The following is an 18,029-nucleotide window of genomic DNA, read 5'->3' on the forward strand; positions in this document are numbered from 1 at the left end:
ATAATGCGCTCTAGCGCCTGCCGTCCGTCCATTGCTCCATAAAGAAAATCATCACTCGATACCTGCATGTTGACCTGACCATGATGCTGTCATGACACGTCCATCAAGGACTTCTATTGTGTCTCTCGGATTAGCCTTGAGTCCTATGCTTGCAGCTCGTTAAAAGTTCTGAGCGCCATCGCGACCCTGGTATCTGCCTCCGTCATCTCTTCTTGGTCTTTCTGGTCTTTGTCCTCGCTCTTCGCTTTTCCGTCACGCGCCATGTCCGTTTGCTCTCCTTCTTGAGAGTTCGCAGTCGCAGTGGACTCGAGGTTTGGGTCGATCAGGGAGGCGTCGGTGTGGTTTTGAGGAGAGGAGTTGCTGAGGTAATAGTGAATGTTTCTTGAGAGTCCACCACTCGTAGACCCAGATGGTTCGGTCTGCACGAATCCATACTCAGGGTGAGAATCTGTCGCAGGATTTGCTGTCGTGTAGTAAGCTGTGCCCTGAGGCGGATATGATGTCTGATCAGCTGCTGCTGTCGACAGAGCTTCTAAAGTATGGGCTGCGACTTGCTGGACCGTGTCTGAGGCGGTTGGAGTTCGGGACGGAGGAGGGGTGATGGCATTTGCATCTTCTGCAGTCGGGTCGGTGACATGAATCCAAGTGACTGAAGGCGAAGTCAGTCAGTCTTGTCAGAAATTTTAGAAGCCAAGATACACACGTTGCTTTGGCACCGGGAGAAAAGCCTTCAGATCGTCTTCACTGTACGTTTGGCTGTACTTGAAGAAACTGTCCAGGGAATGTTCTTGGCCATCCTTGCCAAAACTCGAGTTTTGGTGGTGGCGGAAGGTGATCGCTGTGTCAGGAGTGTCAGTGCATACTGGTCTCTTTGTATCGTGGCGGCGAACTGACGTTCGGAGCGCACGCATTCACGGTGCGACTTTAGGCATTGTCCGCAGATCGGCTTTGCCTTGAATTTCACAAATCAGTCAGTCATCATCAACAGCAGGGAATTCAGTGCGCTCTTACCTCGTCGCATTTCAACTTGCGCGTGCGGCAAGTTTGGCACCCTGTGCGACTCCTCACGGTCCCAGAGGACTTTGATTTGGTGGGCTTTTGCGAACTCATGTTCGCTTGGTTTGCGTTGTTGTCTGCAACTCACTGGCAGGTTTCCCGAAAACAATTTAAACCCGCCGATGCCGCCGTAGAGGCTAGCCGGTCGGATATATATATAATCCGAACCGAGATGGCTTAGACTGCCTCGCCTAAAAGCGGCGAGGCAGTGTGACAGTTGTCACGTGGTAAAAAGATAAAGCGGCGACAAAAACAAAAAAGACGAGTTAAGTAGAGGGTGAAAGTTAAGTCGCCAAGAGTGTACTAGTGCGTTCAGCTCGCCAAGAGTGACAAGGTGTTAAAATTCACACGCATGAATGTGTCTGGGGAAATGCAGACCTGCGCATTGTCACTCAAGCTATGATTACAGGCCCCGGTCTTGCTCGATGCTGATATACAAAGCACCCGTTGGTTTCCAGCTCATCCGCAGGGCTGGTCAATGTCACTAGAGCGAGGCCACTATTTCTTCGCCTTCTTCTTTGGCGGTCGTTGCTCTTCCTCATCGTCCTCGCTCCCGCCAGCAGCATCGTCGTCGGCATCAGCCATGTCCGCATCGCTAGCTGCATCACTACCATCGCTCTCGTGGGCCGAATCATATTCTTCGGCAACATCACTTTCCGATTCAGCTTGGAAGTCCTCATCTGGTGAGTCATCATCCTCGTCCGCAGAACCGCGGTTTACTCCAGCATCATCGTCCTCATCCGAGGAAGCAAGGTCCTGGTCTTGAAGTGCAGCCTTCAGTAAAGCCGAGGAATCGTCGAGCATCTCGTTCTTGAACCGGATACCCTTTGCCTGTGTGCCCATAATTAGCTCGAGCAGCGATAGAAGAATGCACAGTAATCCATACCTGGAAAAACGCCTCCAACGGCTGTTGCTCCTCACGGTTGATATTGCTGAACTGATGCTCTCCCGCACCGTTCTTCAAGGTCATGGTGATGTCAAATGTTCGGCTGGCCGCCAAAGCTCCGCCGACCCGTGACATGGTAATACTTTGTATCGTGTCGATCGAGACGTAGGTGGCGGGTTTGGGCACGAAGATGAAGCTCTTGTCCAAGCAGAAAAGTAATCCTTCATTGGCCTTGATGGAGCACTTAACCCCATTCATGTTATGATGACTGACAAAGTCTTTGGAGGGCATGATGATTTTCTTGCCCGTCAGTCCCTTGAAGACCTTGGCAATGACATGGTGAATGGGGGCTTCGTAGTGGGCGTCCAGTTTGTCCTTGTATTTAGTTTGTAGGAGCTCTTCCGTCATGTTCAGGTCCAGGTTCACTTCATCGTCCAGTTTCAATTGCATCACGATGAATGGATACCTCGTCTGGCCCTGCCGGAGAGGGGGCTCCAGGCCAAGGGTAATGAGCGTGTGCATTTCGTCGTTCTTGGGCAGGATGAAGAATTTCTTGATGGACTGGTACTGGATCTTGTAGTCGTATGTCTTACCACGCAAGCGGAAAGAATTCTCGTACATGTCAATGTCGAAACGCCCTCTGAACACGAGATCAGCGTGTCGTTCGCGAATTGCACATCAAAAACAGGGCTAGAACGTACCTGGGAGTGAGATGTAATATATCCTGGAAGGTTGCAAACGTGGCGCCTGCGACGTCTCCGATCTCTGCCTTGTCCATCAGGGTCTCATAAAACAAGTTGGCGGCATTTTGTTCCTCTTCGTCCTCGTCTTCGGCGCCACTGCCCTCCTCTCCGTTCACCTCTTTCTTTGAGACAGTGCCTGGGATATAGAAGCGCATCTCAACGAGTTCATCCCGACCTGCAGCTGCCTTGCGGCCTCGGTTCTTCGTGCTTCCGGGCTTGTGGCCATTTGTGCCATTCTGTGTCCCATCTGGACCAAGGTTGAACTCGACGGCGATCTCATTCTTGCCTGCCAGATTCGTGTTTGAGATTTCTGAGTAGGGGATCTCAAAAGCTGGTCTGTTCTGGACATTGAAAGCCAGTTCCGATCGTCCAAACTCGGCTTTACCCCAGTTCCACCCTCGCAGCGCATGCTCCTTGTTCTCCACGTTGATGCCATACCAGATCTTGAAGGCTTTCGACACACGGTCGAAATCATCTTGTTCAAACCCGTCGAGTTGAATGACAGCGGCATCGCGGGTGATGATCTTCAGTTCATAGCCTTTTGCTGCTCGACTCCATTGCGCCGCGCCGATCTGGTTGCTGTCTAGAGTGAAAGGCTCACTCGCTCCACTGGGCTTCCAACCGAGTCCGCTCTCTGCTAGACGACACCGGCCGGGTTGTCTTGACAGGTCGAGGTAGATATTCTCGAAGTTCTCCCTATAGAGGCTGTTAGACTGGTTCTCGCGCTGCCAGTGGAGATCACTAACATTGTATGAGCGCTGCGCCACTTGCAGCAGCGGGGATGATGTCGGAAGGCCTTCTGAGAGGGGAAAATGCAGTGTTTGAACGGGAATGGTTTTGGAAGAGGGATTACTGGAATGAGTTCAATCAAAAGAGAAATCAGACCACGAATGAGCACGGGGCAAAGCGAAATAGATTTAGACTGAGGGTTGACGCATTGCGAAAACCTTCAAAGAATGCCTGCGAGACAAGATTGAATTGAGGCTAGTGAGGCGCGCCCTCACGCGCGAGAACCGCAGCGCGGCTCAGGCGAAAGTGAAATGTGGCTGGCCACCCATGTGGCGCTGACCCTCACCTCTACTTACCTAGGTACTACTAGGTACCTATTGTAGGTGGTACTCCTCAGTGGCAGTCTAGTGAGCCTCAACAGGTCGACAGAGCCAGAGCTCCAGACATGCACTCTACTGTCTGGCCATTGAGGGATCGTTATGAGCGCAGCAGGATTCCCAAGTGAAGGTCCAGAATGGATGTGGAATCTTCAAGCTGCGTGGACATCGTCAGCCGGCTTCCAATGGTTCAGGGATTCTTTCAGCTCCCTCGAACTACAAACTCGGTTCAGAAGGTGGTGTTGCTTCCTGACCCATGATCCTCGTCAGTCAGTGAACTGTCTCTCATCAAGAACGGTGATCCTAGATCTTTTCCTAGAATCCCCATAACTCCTGTGGGTTTGCTCCCTTCACTACCCTTCTTCTGACGTCTCTAAATATGGCAGTATTTCGACGTTTCGTATCGAACAAGGCCGCAGATTCGAGCAGAGGATGGCAGAATGCAATGTCCCGAATATAAGTAAGCCTCTGAAGTTGGACTGAGTCAAAACAATGAGCATATCTGATGATCAAAGCTCGGAAATATCGTACAACTACGACCCTCTTCCAGATGGATCGATCCGATTGCTTCATCTCCAACCTCGGAGCGTCAGTGACTTCATCACTTGCAATCTAGTGGCGACACACGTTGAGGACGACATGCCAGCTTTCGAAGCACTTTCATATACATGGGGGGACCTCACAATTACAACGGCAATATCATGCGACGGCCTTTCGCTGCAAGTCCATAGCAACGCGTGGCACGCACTTTCGGAACTCCGGCATGAGCAAGATGTGAGGGTTCTCTGGATCGATGCGCTATGCATCAACCAGGAGGACGTGGCAGAGAGAAATGTCCAAGTACAAATGATGCGGGAGATATATGGTCGTGCGTCTTGCGTCCTCGTCTGGCTCGGCCGCCAAATGGATCATACAGATCAAGTCTTCGCAATGATCTCGAAGCTTTCGGCAATGAGGACCATTGACCCCATCGACCACCAGACCGTTGCGTACACGCATGATGACCTTCAAGCTTGTGACTTGCCAGTTGCATCTGATCCGGTCTGGAAGAGTCTTGATCAACTTCTGTGGAGCTCTTGGTTCTCTCGAGTCTGGATAATTCAAGAAATCTCTTTGGCTAGACAAGCCCGTGTTTTCTCAGGCTCTGCATCCTGTGGATGGAGTCAGTTGGAGTTGGCAGCGAGATACATAGACGATCACTCGCTCACTATGCTTGTGGATGTCGACCCGTCTCAGGTCATCCGCCTAGCCCGTCTCAAGGCTGCCGCTTCTCACCCTGGGACATCTGTCCTCGAGATTCTGCAGGAAAGTCGCTCGAGCAAGTCCACAGATCCAAGAGACAAGATATTTGGCTTGTTGGGCCTGATTCCGTCGTTCAACCTCATAAACCCTGATTACAATATGGCAACGCACGCCGTACACACAGCATTCGCCGCCAAATTGATCGAGACGCGCCAATCCCTGGACATACTCAACTACACCGAGATCTGGGGCGACTATGCTCTCCCGGTCGACCTCTTAGACAAAACACCCTCGTGGGCACCCAACTGGTCACTCTCTGGACTGACAAGGCCTCTCCCCGCCACTGCCGAACTGAATCCAGGCAATCTCATTTCCCGCACGTCACCAGACTCGACGTCTCTTCAAGTCTGGGGAGTCGAATTAGGCACCATAGATCGCGCTGGAGACACGTTCCTCGAGTGGATCCCGCGACCGGGAAATTCTGTGCGAGGAGCTCGCTTCGCCAATTTCACGACTGACGCGTACCAGATGAAGCGCTGGCGCCAGTGGGAACATATGTCTCGAGGGACGGCTCACCACCACCCTACTGGTGAACCCGTGCAGGAAGCCTACCTTCGCACCATCGTCGCGAACGTCCTGCCTGACGGTGCGAATGATGGCAGTGCCCTTCAGACTTACTACGAGTCTTGGCTTCGATTCTGGCGCGTTGGTGGGAGAGAGCGAGGGCGATACTTGAACGCCTACATCCAGCAGAGCAACCCCAACGAGCTTCAACAGGCACTCGCGTTCATGGAAACCCATCAGGCAGCCGCCTACGGTCGGCGCTTTCTCGTCACCAAGACTGGATATTTTGGGCTCGGCCCCTTCAAAACGCGACGGGGTGACGTGGTCGTAGCTCTATGTGGAGGCAAGACTGCCTACGTCGTCAGACGTCAAAGTCCAAAGGGACCAAGTGCACATTGGAAAGTCATTGGGGAATGCTACCTTCATGGCGTGGATCGAAATATCATTCTCACCAGCGCTGACCGCCACAAGCCTTACATCCTTAGATGAAACTGGGCAGTGCAGATTCGACGTCAACGATGGGAATGGAGTACAGCACTCCATTTGTCAGGCCCAGTGAAGATTGTCTGAAGCCTGAAAGCACTATCCAGCTGAGAGGCAGTTGAAGTTGCCCTTGAAGAACGGCTGTCTGCCTGTACTGCTGTATGTCACAATTTCAATGCTAAACCCTGTGCTCCTCACATCGAGCTGGATCAGCGCTTCTGGATTCAGTCGTTCGAAGCGTTCACCACATTCTTCCTCGGTCGTACTCTTCGTTGCAACCGTACGCGTTTAGTCGGGGTGGGCGGAGATGCGGTGAGCTCAGGGGTTGACACTGCACCTCTTGCTTTCAACATGGCGAGGGCTTGTTTGTCTTTGCTTTCCGATCGTCTGGGAAGGCGGCTTTGAGCCTGTCGACGAACAAATGTTGGGCAGCGATCCAAAGCAAGCGCATCTAGTCCTCCGTCAGGTTGCTGTACCTCAGGAAGGTAACGGGTGTAAATGGATGTGTGTAACTCAGGGCTGTTCTTGGGTGATTCGTGGCCTTCTTGAACTTCACCTTGGTCCTGCACTAGGCACGCGTTGGCTCGCTTGTCTGGGGACTTGGGCGGTTGAAAATCCTGTGGACTTGACTGAATATCACGACTGCGAAATGGTTCGTCCGCCTTTCCAGCAGCCAGCACCGCTTCAGGTGTAGATCGAATGCTCAGACTTCGGTATTGTTGCGGCTTAATCTGACCTGCTGCATCACGAGGTACAGCAGAAAGATATGCATTCCGACCGTGGCCAATCCTCACGCGACTGCCACCCATTGCCTGGTTGTCTCTGTCGGCTTCAAAAGCTGCAAGCAAGTCATCGAGGGTGCTGTTACTGAGCAATGCTGCATGGTATATCTGGGAAGCACTAACGGGTGCTTCAAGCGTAGAGTTCGACGATCCTGTGCCTTGGTCTTCCACGCTGCCCTCGTCCTTGCTTCGGTCGTCAACATCTCTGATTGTGTCAGCATTTGGCTGAGGGAACGGACCCGATTGTAAGGCATTTGGATCTTCGCCGATCATTCTGGCCAACGCATACAAGCTCCCGAATATTCTGACAGGAGCAAAGAGCCCGTCTCCAACATTGGCCAATGCTTTCCAAACTGTCACATTGTCATTTCTCTTCCGGCATCGGCGGCAATTGGCTAGTGTCCGACCAGGACGCAGGATCAGATCCCAGATTGCAGGATACCAAGGGTCGTCGTGTACCGAGAGTTTGTGGGAGATGTATAGGAGAGGCAGCATGTACAGTCGGATTGCCAGGAGGAGGGCAAATACCATGTGCTGTAACAGCCTGCGTATCGTCTCACGATACTCGGAGAGGAGGCTCATTCGCTCTATCGCAGCAACACGGCGACGCGGTTGGAGATTCGTGTCGAACAGCCGCGTCAAATCTGCTGGCTGGTGTGACGGAGTAGGCATAGTTGCTTGATCCTTGCCACCAGATGGATCTGGCCGGCCTGGCCAGCTGCGAGTCTGCTGCGGTTGATAGGTATGTCTGAAATGCAGCGAATTAAGACAAGGACGGAGCATGAGATGCAATTAAAAAACATATAGTATACGGCCCAACCCGATGTGCGAGGCGCGAGCGCAGGTTCAAACAATGACAATGAGGATATGATGGAGGTCCAAGAAGCCAAAGCCATTGTTCATGTCTGACGTGTGAATCACGGTCGATGAATGGCACACGGAAGGAGCATTGCACGTCGCGGTCACTGACTTCTTGCACTTCAGGTTCATTGTGATGTGTGTGTATTTGTCCCTGTCGTTGTGCAGGCCCAGCGGCGCTCGATATTCAAGCTCAGGAGTGACCATTGGAGGCACGTGTGTCTGTACGACTGGGGTGACCACCTATTACAAAGAGAATGCATATAACAGCAAGCTCAAGGCTGGAGCAAACTTGTGGGCATGCTGCGAGTAGAAGACACCGAATGCTTTTGGAATGGTTGAAGCTATGGAAACAGGTTCGCAATTGACGTGATATGACCGAACGTTTTGCCTCATCTTACGCTGATATTACCTGCTTCATCGCTGAATGCCTTCGTGAGACGCAGACTTTATGTGGCCAAATATTCCCGGATCTTTGTCGAGGCATCCTTCTTCCTGTTCCATCCTTCATGGGCACCGTTTGCCAACACGAGCACAAACCGACGAGGCCGATTCAGAATATACGCTTAACCTTGTATAGTCGACGAAGGCTCACCCCTGACCCCTCCCATCCTCCAACAGGTCAGCGCTGTAAAAGGGGGTCTGGATCCAATCGAAGAAGTAAGCATGCATCTACCGGCCCTTCCTGTTCGCTGTTCGGCCCGATGGAGGAATTTCCTACTGATGCCGAAAGACAGCTTTTCCCGGCTGCTGCTCGAAGACTAGCTCATGCGCTCGGTCAAGTGCTAAGTACTAGTCACTGGCGGCCCTCCCTCGTCGCCATAGTGTCAGGCTACCGACTTACAAGGGCTGCATTGGCTCTGTTATGGTGACTGTCCTAGCTGCATTATTTGCTCAGCGACTCATTCAATGGCGCGGGGCTGTTATCATAACATTCAACCCGGTGTTAATAGCTGCCGCTGCCACTCGAGAAGCCTTAGCACAAGTGTTGCTTTGATTGTCGGCTGGTCGAGTCCTCATCTGAACCACGACACACAACGGTTGAGACCGCTATGATAATATGGCTCTCAACCACGACGCAGCATTCTCAACGATGGAAGATGATCATGTTAGTGCCGAAGACGCCTCGAATGTAAGAGGGAGCTCCCCGAGACAATTGCGAGCAGTGGGCGAATGAATTCTTTAACCCAGCTTTGTCCAGGCATCTTCAGACGACGTCGATTCTGCATTCAGCGACGACTCGCAGACCGTCCTAAGCCACTCATTGCGATCGTCGATTTACAATCATCGGTACGAAAATGGCCGCACGTATCATGCTTTCCGTGACGGCGAATATCCAATCCCAAATGACGCCGAGGAACAAGACCGTCTCGACCTTTTGCATCATCTTTTTAAAATGGTTCTCGGAGGAAGGCTCTTCACAGCGCCTTTACCTAGAGAGCCTCATCGAGTCCTGGACGTTGGGACCGGCACCGGCATCTGGGCTATTGAAATGGGTGATCAATTTCCAATGGCGGTTGTGGTCGGCACGGATTTGTCGCCCATTCAACCAAACTGGGTCCCTCCAAATGTTCAATTCTATATCGACGACGCGGAGAGCGAATGGATGTTCAGCGAATCGGAAAAGTTCGACTTCATCCATGGCCGTGCTCTATGTGGAGCCATCGCGGACTGGCCAAGATTCTATGCTCAGGCCTACGATAATCTCGAGCCCGGGGGGTGGATGGAGATGCAGGACCATGAATGCTGGATCAACAGCGACGATGGTGGAATGGACAAAGCCCCTGGATGTTCCGAATGGATTCGCGAGGTCGACAGAGCCAGTGTCATTTTTGGAAAACGACTGAACGTCGCGCATCAACACCGCCAGTGGATGGTAGATGCTGGATTCGAGGGAGTTTCCGAGACCATTCGCAAGGTATGTTCATGGTTCCCAGTCTGAACGATGCTAAGCTCCCTACAGATACCGATCGGTTCCTGGGCGACAGACCCCAAACTGAAAGAAATTGGCAGACTGATGCGAGTGCAAATGATACAAAGCATACCGTCTTTCATGCTGGCCTACTATACCCGAATTCTAGGTCATAGCATGGAACGGACACAGGTCACGATGGCGCTAGTAAAGAAGGAATTTCAAGACAAAAGCCTACACCTTTATCTACGGTGGCATTTTGTGTACGGGCAGAAGCCGATGAGATAGCAAGCAGGGTCAGAGGGTGATGGAGACTTCCATACTCCAATTTCAAGCGAAACAACTGACCTGCATCGTCCCAGGTATGTACCTCTCTCGAGGCGGTTGATGCAAAGACACGTGTCCAGGCAGTGGTTGGTACTTACCAGCTTGCGGCATTGCTTCTGCTCACACCGGCTTCGTTTCAACCGCACCAAACGAGATCTAATGTACATCAATGCATGAAGCGCCGGTATATTGTCTCCAAGCATTCACCAATCACGGCTTACATTGAGTCCACAATCCCCACCATCAGAGTACGAGTATCCGCGGATGCAAGGTGTTGCATAAGTGCCATGCAACCATCCCATGCGCGTCGCCAAATCAGTCGCACCATCCGCCGGTACTTGCAACTCCCCGCCAGGTTCACGGACCGCCATAGCCTGTATCCGGAGCTCTGCCCCAACGACGATTTCAACTTCTTATGTCGGTCTGGAGTGTATCTATGTTGATGGTCCCGAATAGCAACAGAGAAACAGAAATGTCGATCTCCTGGGCTCTGTCGTACCCTGTCACGAGCCTCCTCGTCGCATACCTTGCCTATCTCGGGGGATTGGTCGTCTACCGGCTTTACTTCCACCCTTTGGCGAAATTCCCGGGACCCAGATATGCGGCAATCAGCAGATGGCATGAGTTCTACTATGAGGTAGTGAAAAAAGGACAATTCACCTTCAAAGTCCAGGAATATCACAAGCGATATGGTCAGTTCGCGTCCAGCTGTCCCTGATCCGTCGCCCTTTCGCGACATGCTGAACCATTCATCCGTCAAGGACCAATCGTCCGTATCGTCCCAGATGAAATTCACATCCAAGATTCACAGTTCTATGACACGCTGTACGCGAAAGCTGGTCGAGTCGATAAATATGATTGGATGGCAGGCCGCTTTGGCTGTGACACATCGGTGTTCACGACCGGGCCTGACGAGTTGCATCGAATCCGGCGGGGTGCGCTCAACCCTTTGTTCTCCCGTGCTCGGATTGTCGACCTGCAGACCATTATCCGGCAGAAAATCAACCTTCTTCTCGAACGAATTCGTGAGTTTCGGGACGAGGAGAAAGTTTTGCCCATCAATCGCGCTTTTATGGCTCTGACCGGCGATGTTGTGATGGAATATTGCTTCTCAATGGCATATGATCACTTGAAACTGCCCAATTTCGAGAAGACGCTACACGAGCCGTTTATGGCAGCGAGTATCAGCGGGCATCTCTCGCTTCAGTGTCCTTGGGTACCCAAATTGCTATTTTCGCTGCCGGAATCCGTGCTCGTCAAGATCGAGCCGCTGTACGCACTGGTTTTCCGAATGCAAGCTGTATGTTGAGTCCTCCTCATGAGCATGAAAACAATACAGAGTCTCATAGCCACACTCTGTCGCTAGGATTTCCGCAAGCAGATCACAGCCATGAAAGAGGGCAAAATGGATGACTTGATGAAGAAGGCCGGCCATCCGACTGTCTTCCAAGAACTCATCTCTGGTAGTATGCCGGCGTCAGAGAAAGAGACCCTCCGCCTACAGGACGAAGCACAACTCGTCGTCGCCGCGGGTGTGACAACCACAGGCTGGGCCCTGACAACAGCAACATTCCACTTAGTCAATAATCCAAACACTTTGGCTAAGCTTCGCGCTGAGTTGGAGTCCGCCATTCCCGACCCGACCGCTCCGCTGTCCTGGACCGAGCTTGAGAAGCTGCCCTACCTGACCGGCTGCGTGCGGGAGGCTGTTAGACTGTCCTACGCCGTAACCACACGCAATCCGCGGCTGTTTAACAAGCCTCTCGCTTACCATAATTGGGTGATCCCGCCGCGTACGCCAGTGTCGATGACCATCGTCGACGTGAATGACGATGAGGACATCTTTCCACACCCGCGCGAGTTCAAGCCCGAGAGATGGATCAATCCGCCCAAGACGAAGGATGGCAGTAGCCTCGAGAGATATTTTGTCGGGTTTGGGAAGGGGAGTAGGAGTTGCTTGGGGATCAAGTAAGTCGCACCTCGCCCTTGTCCCTTATTGTGATGGAGCGAGAAAACGCAGCGGGGCATCATTCTATGCCGCTCTCTGGACTCAGTTAGTCCATTTGTCAATCTCTCTTTGCGCGGCTGGTACTCCGGTCTAGCAAAAGACGTCTAGCTAAACCTTTCAACGCTCCAGTCTCGCCCACGCCGAACTCTACATGACCCTCGCCGCCGTCTTCCGCAACTTCCGCTTCGAGCTATATGACACGGACATTACGGACGTCGAGCTCGCGCACGATTTCTTCCTGCCCAGTCCAAAGCTAGACAGCAAAGGTGTCAGGGTCAAGGTGCTGAAGCAGGAGTAGTAGAAGCCTCACGACGCGACGCAACAACCGATTCGACGAAACAAGCATTTACAAGACTCCCTCTCTATCATGGACCGTGGCACGAGTGGGAAGCTGGCGTGCAGTGATGGGAGAAGAGGGATAGGATACACTAGGTACCTAGCTCAGTATAGTCCTCATGACGAATTGTAAGCCTCAAAACGAGCGAGACAAACGAACCCTGAGCGACGTGTGACAGATTGCCGCCGATTTAGGAATCCGATGATGGGACCAGTTCCTGGAGTGTCTGATTAAAGCGGATGGGAAATATGCGGTATTCGTTGCACAGAGTCCAGAGTCCAGGGGTTTCGGTGACAACGCTTGATCTCGACTTGCCATACCCCGAGTACGTTCAAACAAACCCAGTTGCCAAGCGAAGAGAGGAGGGTCAACAAAAGAACCGTGGTCCCGGCCTCTCCACCTCTCTTTTTGTATCCATGTGCAGCGATGTTGAGACTATATACCTAGGTAGTCATGACCCATGTCGGTGACTATAGTCAATCCTTGACGAAGTCACAACACATACCCGCTGAATATGGGCAAAAGGCTAGCACTCTTATGACCTAGAGTAGACTACAGATTGGCTCCTGCTGAACAATAATTACTTTTGATTAGGAAGGTTAAAAAATAAAAAGCTTCTTAAGGTCCTGAGGATATTCAAATCTAACTTTAGTCAGGTTTTTTTTTGGAACATATCTAGTCGTGACAATAGGTGACTCGTCCCTTCGGGAGCCTGTACAGTCTCTTATGTCGAGAAGTCTTTGGATCATTGGGCCTTTTTTCCTCGGGACGCAGTGGAGAGGGGCACGGGTAACACAGACGGGGGGCATGGTCCAAACAATTCTGCGATCGTTGCTTGACACCCAACTACGTATCCGAACAAGACAGGTGCCGTTTAATGTATTTGTACAGCAGGACCCTCTTGGGTTGCGCTCAGCCATGCAAGAAATTTTGTGGGGCGTCACGGTCTCCCGACGCCGGGGAGATTTGCCTTGAGGATGGTTCTTGAACTCCTTTGAGCGAAGGCGGTCTTCGTTCAGACGAATGGGGCTTGTCGAAATGAAGAAACTTGTCTGTGGGCGAGCCTTATCATGACGTGTACCACAAACCTCCATCCCTCGACCAATAGACTTCGTGCTGATAGCCAAATGCTTTGCCCGCAAGCGTCCATGCACCAGGAAATATCAGGCCGACCGCCACCAGCTCCGGGATGGGAGAAGTAAGAGAACAAAGACCGCCGATTGAGTAAACTCTAGGGTCGCTGCATCTCCTCCGAGGACATCATTCGGTTGTGATCGGGCTGCACGAGGGAATTGATATGTGGTTGCCCGTCACTCAATCAGGATCACATACTGGAGGAGGGTGTCTAGGCTAGCGAAAGCTGTCGAATGAAGGGAACAGAAATCAAGCCCGAGTAGCCACCAGAAACAGGCGCGGATAGCCCAAGCAGACCTTCCCGTCAACAAGGAGGGGATACGCCTCCTGTATTCGCTTCAGGTATTCCTCGAGGAAGGCCTCCCTCTCCGAGGCCAACAGAGGGTCGACGTAGGGTCTCAGACCTGTCCCTTTCACCCACTCCACAATGGCCTTGTGGTCTTGCAGGATATGGTAGTATTGGGTATGCCAGATATTGATATCCGAACACAGGGGCTTCAAATGATCGTAGAGCTCTTGAGGTGACTGAAATGCCTTGCGAGCTGGATGCAGGCGCTTAAGAGTGTCGGACCAGGGGCCCTGGTCGGCGACCTCGCGCATGGCAACATGGGAGGGCTCTGAAAAGTTGTCAGGGACCTGGAAGGCGAAGACGCCGCCCGACTTCAGAGTTTTGATCAGGTCGATGAATGTTGGGATGCGCTTTTCGTGGGGAAGCCATTGATACACGGCATTGGAGTAAAGCAGGTCGGCCGGTTCGGCCTGCTCGAATGAACCCACGTCGCTAAGGACGAACTCGAGGTCAGGCAGCCTCTTTCGCGCCTTTTCGATCATATCCGGGGACGAGTCGAGACCGACAACGTGAGCCTGGGGGAATTGCTTCCAGAGCACTTCTGTCGAATTGCCAGGTCCGCAGCCCAGGTCGACTACTCGTTTTGGGGCCGTCAAGGGCACCTGCGCGAGGAGGTCCCTCGCTGGACGAGTCCGCTCGGCTTCAAACTTTAGATACTGAGCTGCGCTCCAGTCTTTACCCTCTTTACCTTCCATTGTAACTCCTGACGAACGCAACGATCGACGACTAGCGGGTTGGAGTAGCTTGACGCTCTCGTTCAGGAAGGGCTGTTGTGGGCGGTGTGTGCTCCTAATGTGTCTGTGTACTGAAGCTGTCGCCTGCAACCAAAGAGACCTGCGGACAGCGCTCATACTCAAGATGGGATGTCGCTTTCGGTGTGGCTCCTCATCACCTGAGGCATGAGGTTTGTCAATGTCAAGATGAGAGTGATGCGTTGTTGGTGTTATGAGGCTTAAAGATGATCAAGTCAATGGCCGATGTCGGCGTCCTTGAGACACGCCATGGTGTTGTGTAAGGCGCTGGACGCTTACGGCCCCGTCGTTCGCTTGTTTCCAGGTTGTCACTTTGTCCAGTTTGTCAGTTTTGATGAGGTGCAGTTCACAACTACAAGGTAATTACAGTATGAACTGACTCACTCGGAGTCACTCGAGTCACTCCATCTCTTCTCAGACTCTCACCCATGCGATCCACCATGTCGTTCTTTAGCATGCCAACTCCGCTTCATCCGGGGAAGTCTGGAAGTACATACCTCCATGGCCTTGCTATACCCTCGGCTCAGAACTGAAGAGCATATAACCGAGAATGTCTCCCCGGTATTTGTCGCCTTCTCCGCATCCAAGACACGGCTCTGTTGGCCTTGTTGACAATTCCCAGCTTCCCCAGAGACACGATTTCTCCGATGTCTACTGCAATCTCTACCGGAAAGAAGCGACGTGCTCCCATTGCATGCACGGCTTGCCATGTTCGGAAAGTCCGTTGCAATGTCGTCCTTGTTGGCCAGCCCTGCTCCAACTGCCACCAAGACCAGACTGAATGTGCTTTGCATGTCTCGGCCAGAGGTAAACACAAACGGCGAAAACTGAACAAGAATAACCACGCCCGCTCTGGCACGCCCGCTTCGTTGTCTTCGGCTGGACCAACTGCGGAGGCTCATAACCCCCCAACGGGCTCTACCGATCTTCCGGACTCGAATCACTCGATCGCCCTGCCATTAGAACCACCATCGCGGGATGAGTATGAGTCCAAGGCCAATGTGGAAGCTTACAGGAATATTGTCGATGCAGTTGAGACGAGCGGAGCCAAGGTCCCGCTGTATGTCGGTGCGTTTGCGCAGTGTCCCGTGTGTTGCACGAGTGAAAGCAGCTAAGCATGAAGTTTCAGGCGAGCTCCAATCGCTTCGTTTCATATTCCATGTGGCCAGAGACAAGAGCATCGCCTCCAAGGCCCATTACCTAGTTCCTCAGCCAAAGAGGCGTCAATTGTCACCGGAAGAGTACGCCTGTCTACAGGCCAAGGGGGCATTCTCAACGGAGTCGGATGACCTGAGGGACGAGCTCCTTGGCCTGTTTTTCGATTATGTCTACCCGATCCTGCCGATTGTGGACCCTTACGATTTTCGTCGTCGGTACGAGGCTGGCGGTGTCCAAAGCATCAGTCCGCTCTTGCTTCAGAGCATGTTTCTTGCTGCATGCAACGTAAGCATCCACCTTGACCATTGTACATCAACAAGTCCTCAGTTCCAAGCTTCTAGTTTATCTCGACAGATGGGCTCACAAGGTCCGGCTGGCCGTCGCTCAAGCATATGAAGAGAAGATTCTACGAGAGAGCCAAGGTGATTTATGACCTGTCCAACGCTTGAGGCCTGGGAGCTGATCTGTTGCCGACAGGCACTTTACGACTTCGAGTACGAAACGGACAAGATATGCCTGATCCAATCAGTCCTACTGCTTGGTTATTGGTTGGGACAAGCCCACGACAGGACCGACAGCTGGCACTGGGTAGGTGTAGCAATCAGCTTGAGCCAGAGCGTCGGTTTTCACCGTGATCCGGGCTTCTCAGATGTGCCTCCGTCTCAGCGCAGCCTATGGAGGAGGATCTGGTGGTGTTGCTTCTACCGGGACAGATGCATCGCGCTGGGAATGGGACGGGCGTTCCGCATCAACGCCAAAGACTGTGACGTGAAGGAACTTACCCTTGAAGACCTCGTGCACACCACGCCCAGCTCCTCGACGTCGTCGTCCAACTCAACCTGGAATTTGAATGAGGAAAGCGCAGCCATTGTGGCCAAGTGCAATAGCTACGCCCCAATATTTTTGGAGATTGTCAAATTGAGCCAGATCTTGGGCGAAGTGCTTGCGTCTGTGTACAGGCCCAGAAGTGAGCCGATTTCGTGGAGCGCGGTGGAATTCCTTGAAGACAAGCTCGCTCGCTGGCAGGTGGCCCTCGGCCCGCGATGTCGAGTCGACACTCCGCTTACTACCTTGAACGAACCCATTGCCATGACATTGCACAAATACTACATCCAGATCCTGCATCAGTAAGTTGAGCCTCCTACCCTTCCCTCTTTACGCCTTTCTTCCTTGATCTGGCATTATGGATAGCTCACTGCCGCACTGTTGTCTCCGTGTCCAGTGTCACAGTGGTTACCATGTACAAACCTTTCGTCTTCCAAGACGGCATACTCCCGACTCGACCTGAAAGGGATATCCGCGCACGGATCGCGTGGGAAGGATGCCAGTTGTCGGCATTCGCGGCAACAGACGGCTTCCGAAAGCTCAGCGAGCTCGAGCTCGTCCGATTCCTACCTCCTGAAAGGCAAGACAAGACGACTTTCTTTTTCTTCCTCAACATCTTCTCACCTAACCTTATCGGTCTCTATTTCAGCTCGGTGGGCGAGTTTAACTGTGTCATATTCCGTTCCGCATACAAGGAAAAGAAAGCAATGCTAACGCTTCCACTACTATAACAGTGTGACGATGCTCATCTCTATTATCGCGATCCTCTTCGTGGCAAAATGCCTCTCGACAGGCATGAAATGGCACCTGGCGAGCCAGAACCTTGACCTCGCCATGCTGGTCGTCCAGCAGTTACAGGAGAAGTACCTGGCCGCCAGGTTCATCTTCGCGTACTACACGGCGGCGTTTGAAAAGGTGTGCCCCTCCCAACGACCGCAGTTGGATGCCGCCTCGACGTCAGCACCGGCATCTTCTACTTTGCCAGCGGCCTCCTGCTCCAATGCATTTCCCACCTCGACCGCTTCTTCCATCACCACTAATACCGCCAACGTTGAAAATATCCCGAGAATATATGACAGAGGCGTCGAGGCGCGCGGCGGTGGCCCTAGCACGGCCAGCCCGTTCAACGCGGTCGAGTCCTTCTCCTCGGGACAGGAGGATCATCTGGGCACTTGGGCGGAGTGTTTCCCGGCGAGCATGGCCGCGGATTTTGACATCTTGTTCGGGGCCGAGGGCATCATGAGAGGGTTTGAGGAACTTGTTTAAGAATAGGGACGAGGGGATAGAATCAGCCACAAAACGTACAAGACCCCTCTCTGTCGTTCTCTGTGCCGAGTACTGTGTAGGTATCCATAGATCTCAGTCTCCCAGCCCCCAATACCCGTAATCTGCCCCCGGGAAACACGGCACGCTTGGAACTCTGGGACTCTGGAGACTGCGATACAACGTGGTCGAGCCCACGATGCCCCGATCGCCGGTCTCGATTCTGCACACCGTAAGCGTGTCG

The 18,029-nt window shown here is 52.6% G+C and overlaps 8 protein-coding genes across 8 annotated transcripts; 4 read left to right on the top strand and 4 right to left on the bottom strand.

The window, feature by feature from the left end:
• Positions 1-143: 143 nt before the first annotated feature.
• Positions 144-1,110, bottom strand: Z520_06398 (uncharacterized protein; the record flags this gene model as incomplete). The annotated part of the gene is made up of 4 exons (XM_016776898.1): positions 144-649; positions 704-838; positions 895-952; positions 1,012-1,110. The coding sequence occupies 4 exons, from the start codon at positions 1,108-1,110 to the stop codon at positions 144-146; spliced, it is 798 nt and encodes a 265-aa protein (XP_016631743.1).
• A 444-nt stretch (positions 1,111-1,554) lies between these two features.
• Z520_06399 (FACT complex subunit pob3) lies at positions 1,555-4,049 on the bottom strand (the record flags this gene model as incomplete). The annotated part of the gene is made up of 4 exons (XM_016776899.1): positions 1,555-1,887; positions 1,943-2,582; positions 2,644-3,381; positions 4,012-4,049. The coding sequence occupies 4 exons, from the start codon at positions 4,047-4,049 to the stop codon at positions 1,555-1,557; spliced, it is 1,749 nt and encodes a 582-aa protein (XP_016631744.1).
• Positions 4,050-4,283: 234 nt separating this feature from the next.
• On the top strand, positions 4,284-6,086 carry Z520_06400 (uncharacterized protein; the record flags this gene model as incomplete). The annotated part of the gene is made up of 1 exon (XM_016776900.1): positions 4,284-6,086. One exon carries the CDS (start codon positions 4,284-4,286, stop codon positions 6,084-6,086), a length of 1,803 nt encoding a protein of 600 aa, XP_016631745.1.
• Positions 6,087-6,304: 218 nt separating this feature from the next.
• Z520_06401 (uncharacterized protein) lies at positions 6,305-7,534 on the bottom strand (the record flags this gene model as incomplete). Its single annotated transcript, XM_016776901.1, has 1 exon — positions 6,305-7,534. One exon carries the CDS (start codon positions 7,532-7,534, stop codon positions 6,305-6,307), a length of 1,230 nt encoding a protein of 409 aa, XP_016631746.1.
• Positions 7,535-8,780: 1,246 nt separating this feature from the next.
• On the top strand, positions 8,781-9,920 carry Z520_06402 (uncharacterized protein; the record flags this gene model as incomplete). Its single annotated transcript, XM_016776902.1, has 3 exons — positions 8,781-8,852; positions 8,922-9,638; positions 9,684-9,920. The coding sequence occupies 3 exons, from the start codon at positions 8,781-8,783 to the stop codon at positions 9,918-9,920; spliced, it is 1,026 nt and encodes a 341-aa protein (XP_016631747.1).
• Positions 9,921-10,431: 511 nt separating this feature from the next.
• Z520_06403 (uncharacterized protein) lies at positions 10,432-12,265 on the top strand (the record flags this gene model as incomplete). Its single annotated transcript, XM_016776903.1, has 4 exons — positions 10,432-10,651; positions 10,721-11,259; positions 11,326-11,927; positions 12,097-12,265. 4 exons carry the CDS (start codon positions 10,432-10,434, stop codon positions 12,263-12,265), a joined length of 1,530 nt encoding a protein of 509 aa, XP_016631748.1.
• Positions 12,266-13,687: 1,422 nt separating this feature from the next.
• Z520_06404 (uncharacterized protein) lies at positions 13,688-14,482 on the bottom strand (the record flags this gene model as incomplete). Its single annotated transcript, XM_016776904.1, has 1 exon — positions 13,688-14,482. One exon carries the CDS (start codon positions 14,480-14,482, stop codon positions 13,688-13,690), a length of 795 nt encoding a protein of 264 aa, XP_016631749.1.
• A 704-nt stretch (positions 14,483-15,186) lies between these two features.
• Positions 15,187-17,788, top strand: Z520_06405 (uncharacterized protein; the record flags this gene model as incomplete). The annotated part of the gene is made up of 6 exons (XM_016776905.1): positions 15,187-15,607; positions 15,669-15,982; positions 16,039-16,119; positions 16,175-16,824; positions 16,920-17,183; positions 17,257-17,788. 6 exons carry the CDS (start codon positions 15,187-15,189, stop codon positions 17,786-17,788), a joined length of 2,262 nt encoding a protein of 753 aa, XP_016631750.1.
• Between the last annotated feature and the right edge of the window lie 241 nt (positions 17,789-18,029).

The sequence above is a fragment of the Fonsecaea multimorphosa genome (assembly GCF_000836435.1).
Source record: "Fonsecaea multimorphosa CBS 102226 unplaced genomic scaffold supercont1.12, whole genome shotgun sequence".
NCBI classification, from domain to species: Eukaryota; Fungi; Ascomycota; class Eurotiomycetes; order Chaetothyriales; family Herpotrichiellaceae; genus Fonsecaea; species Fonsecaea multimorphosa.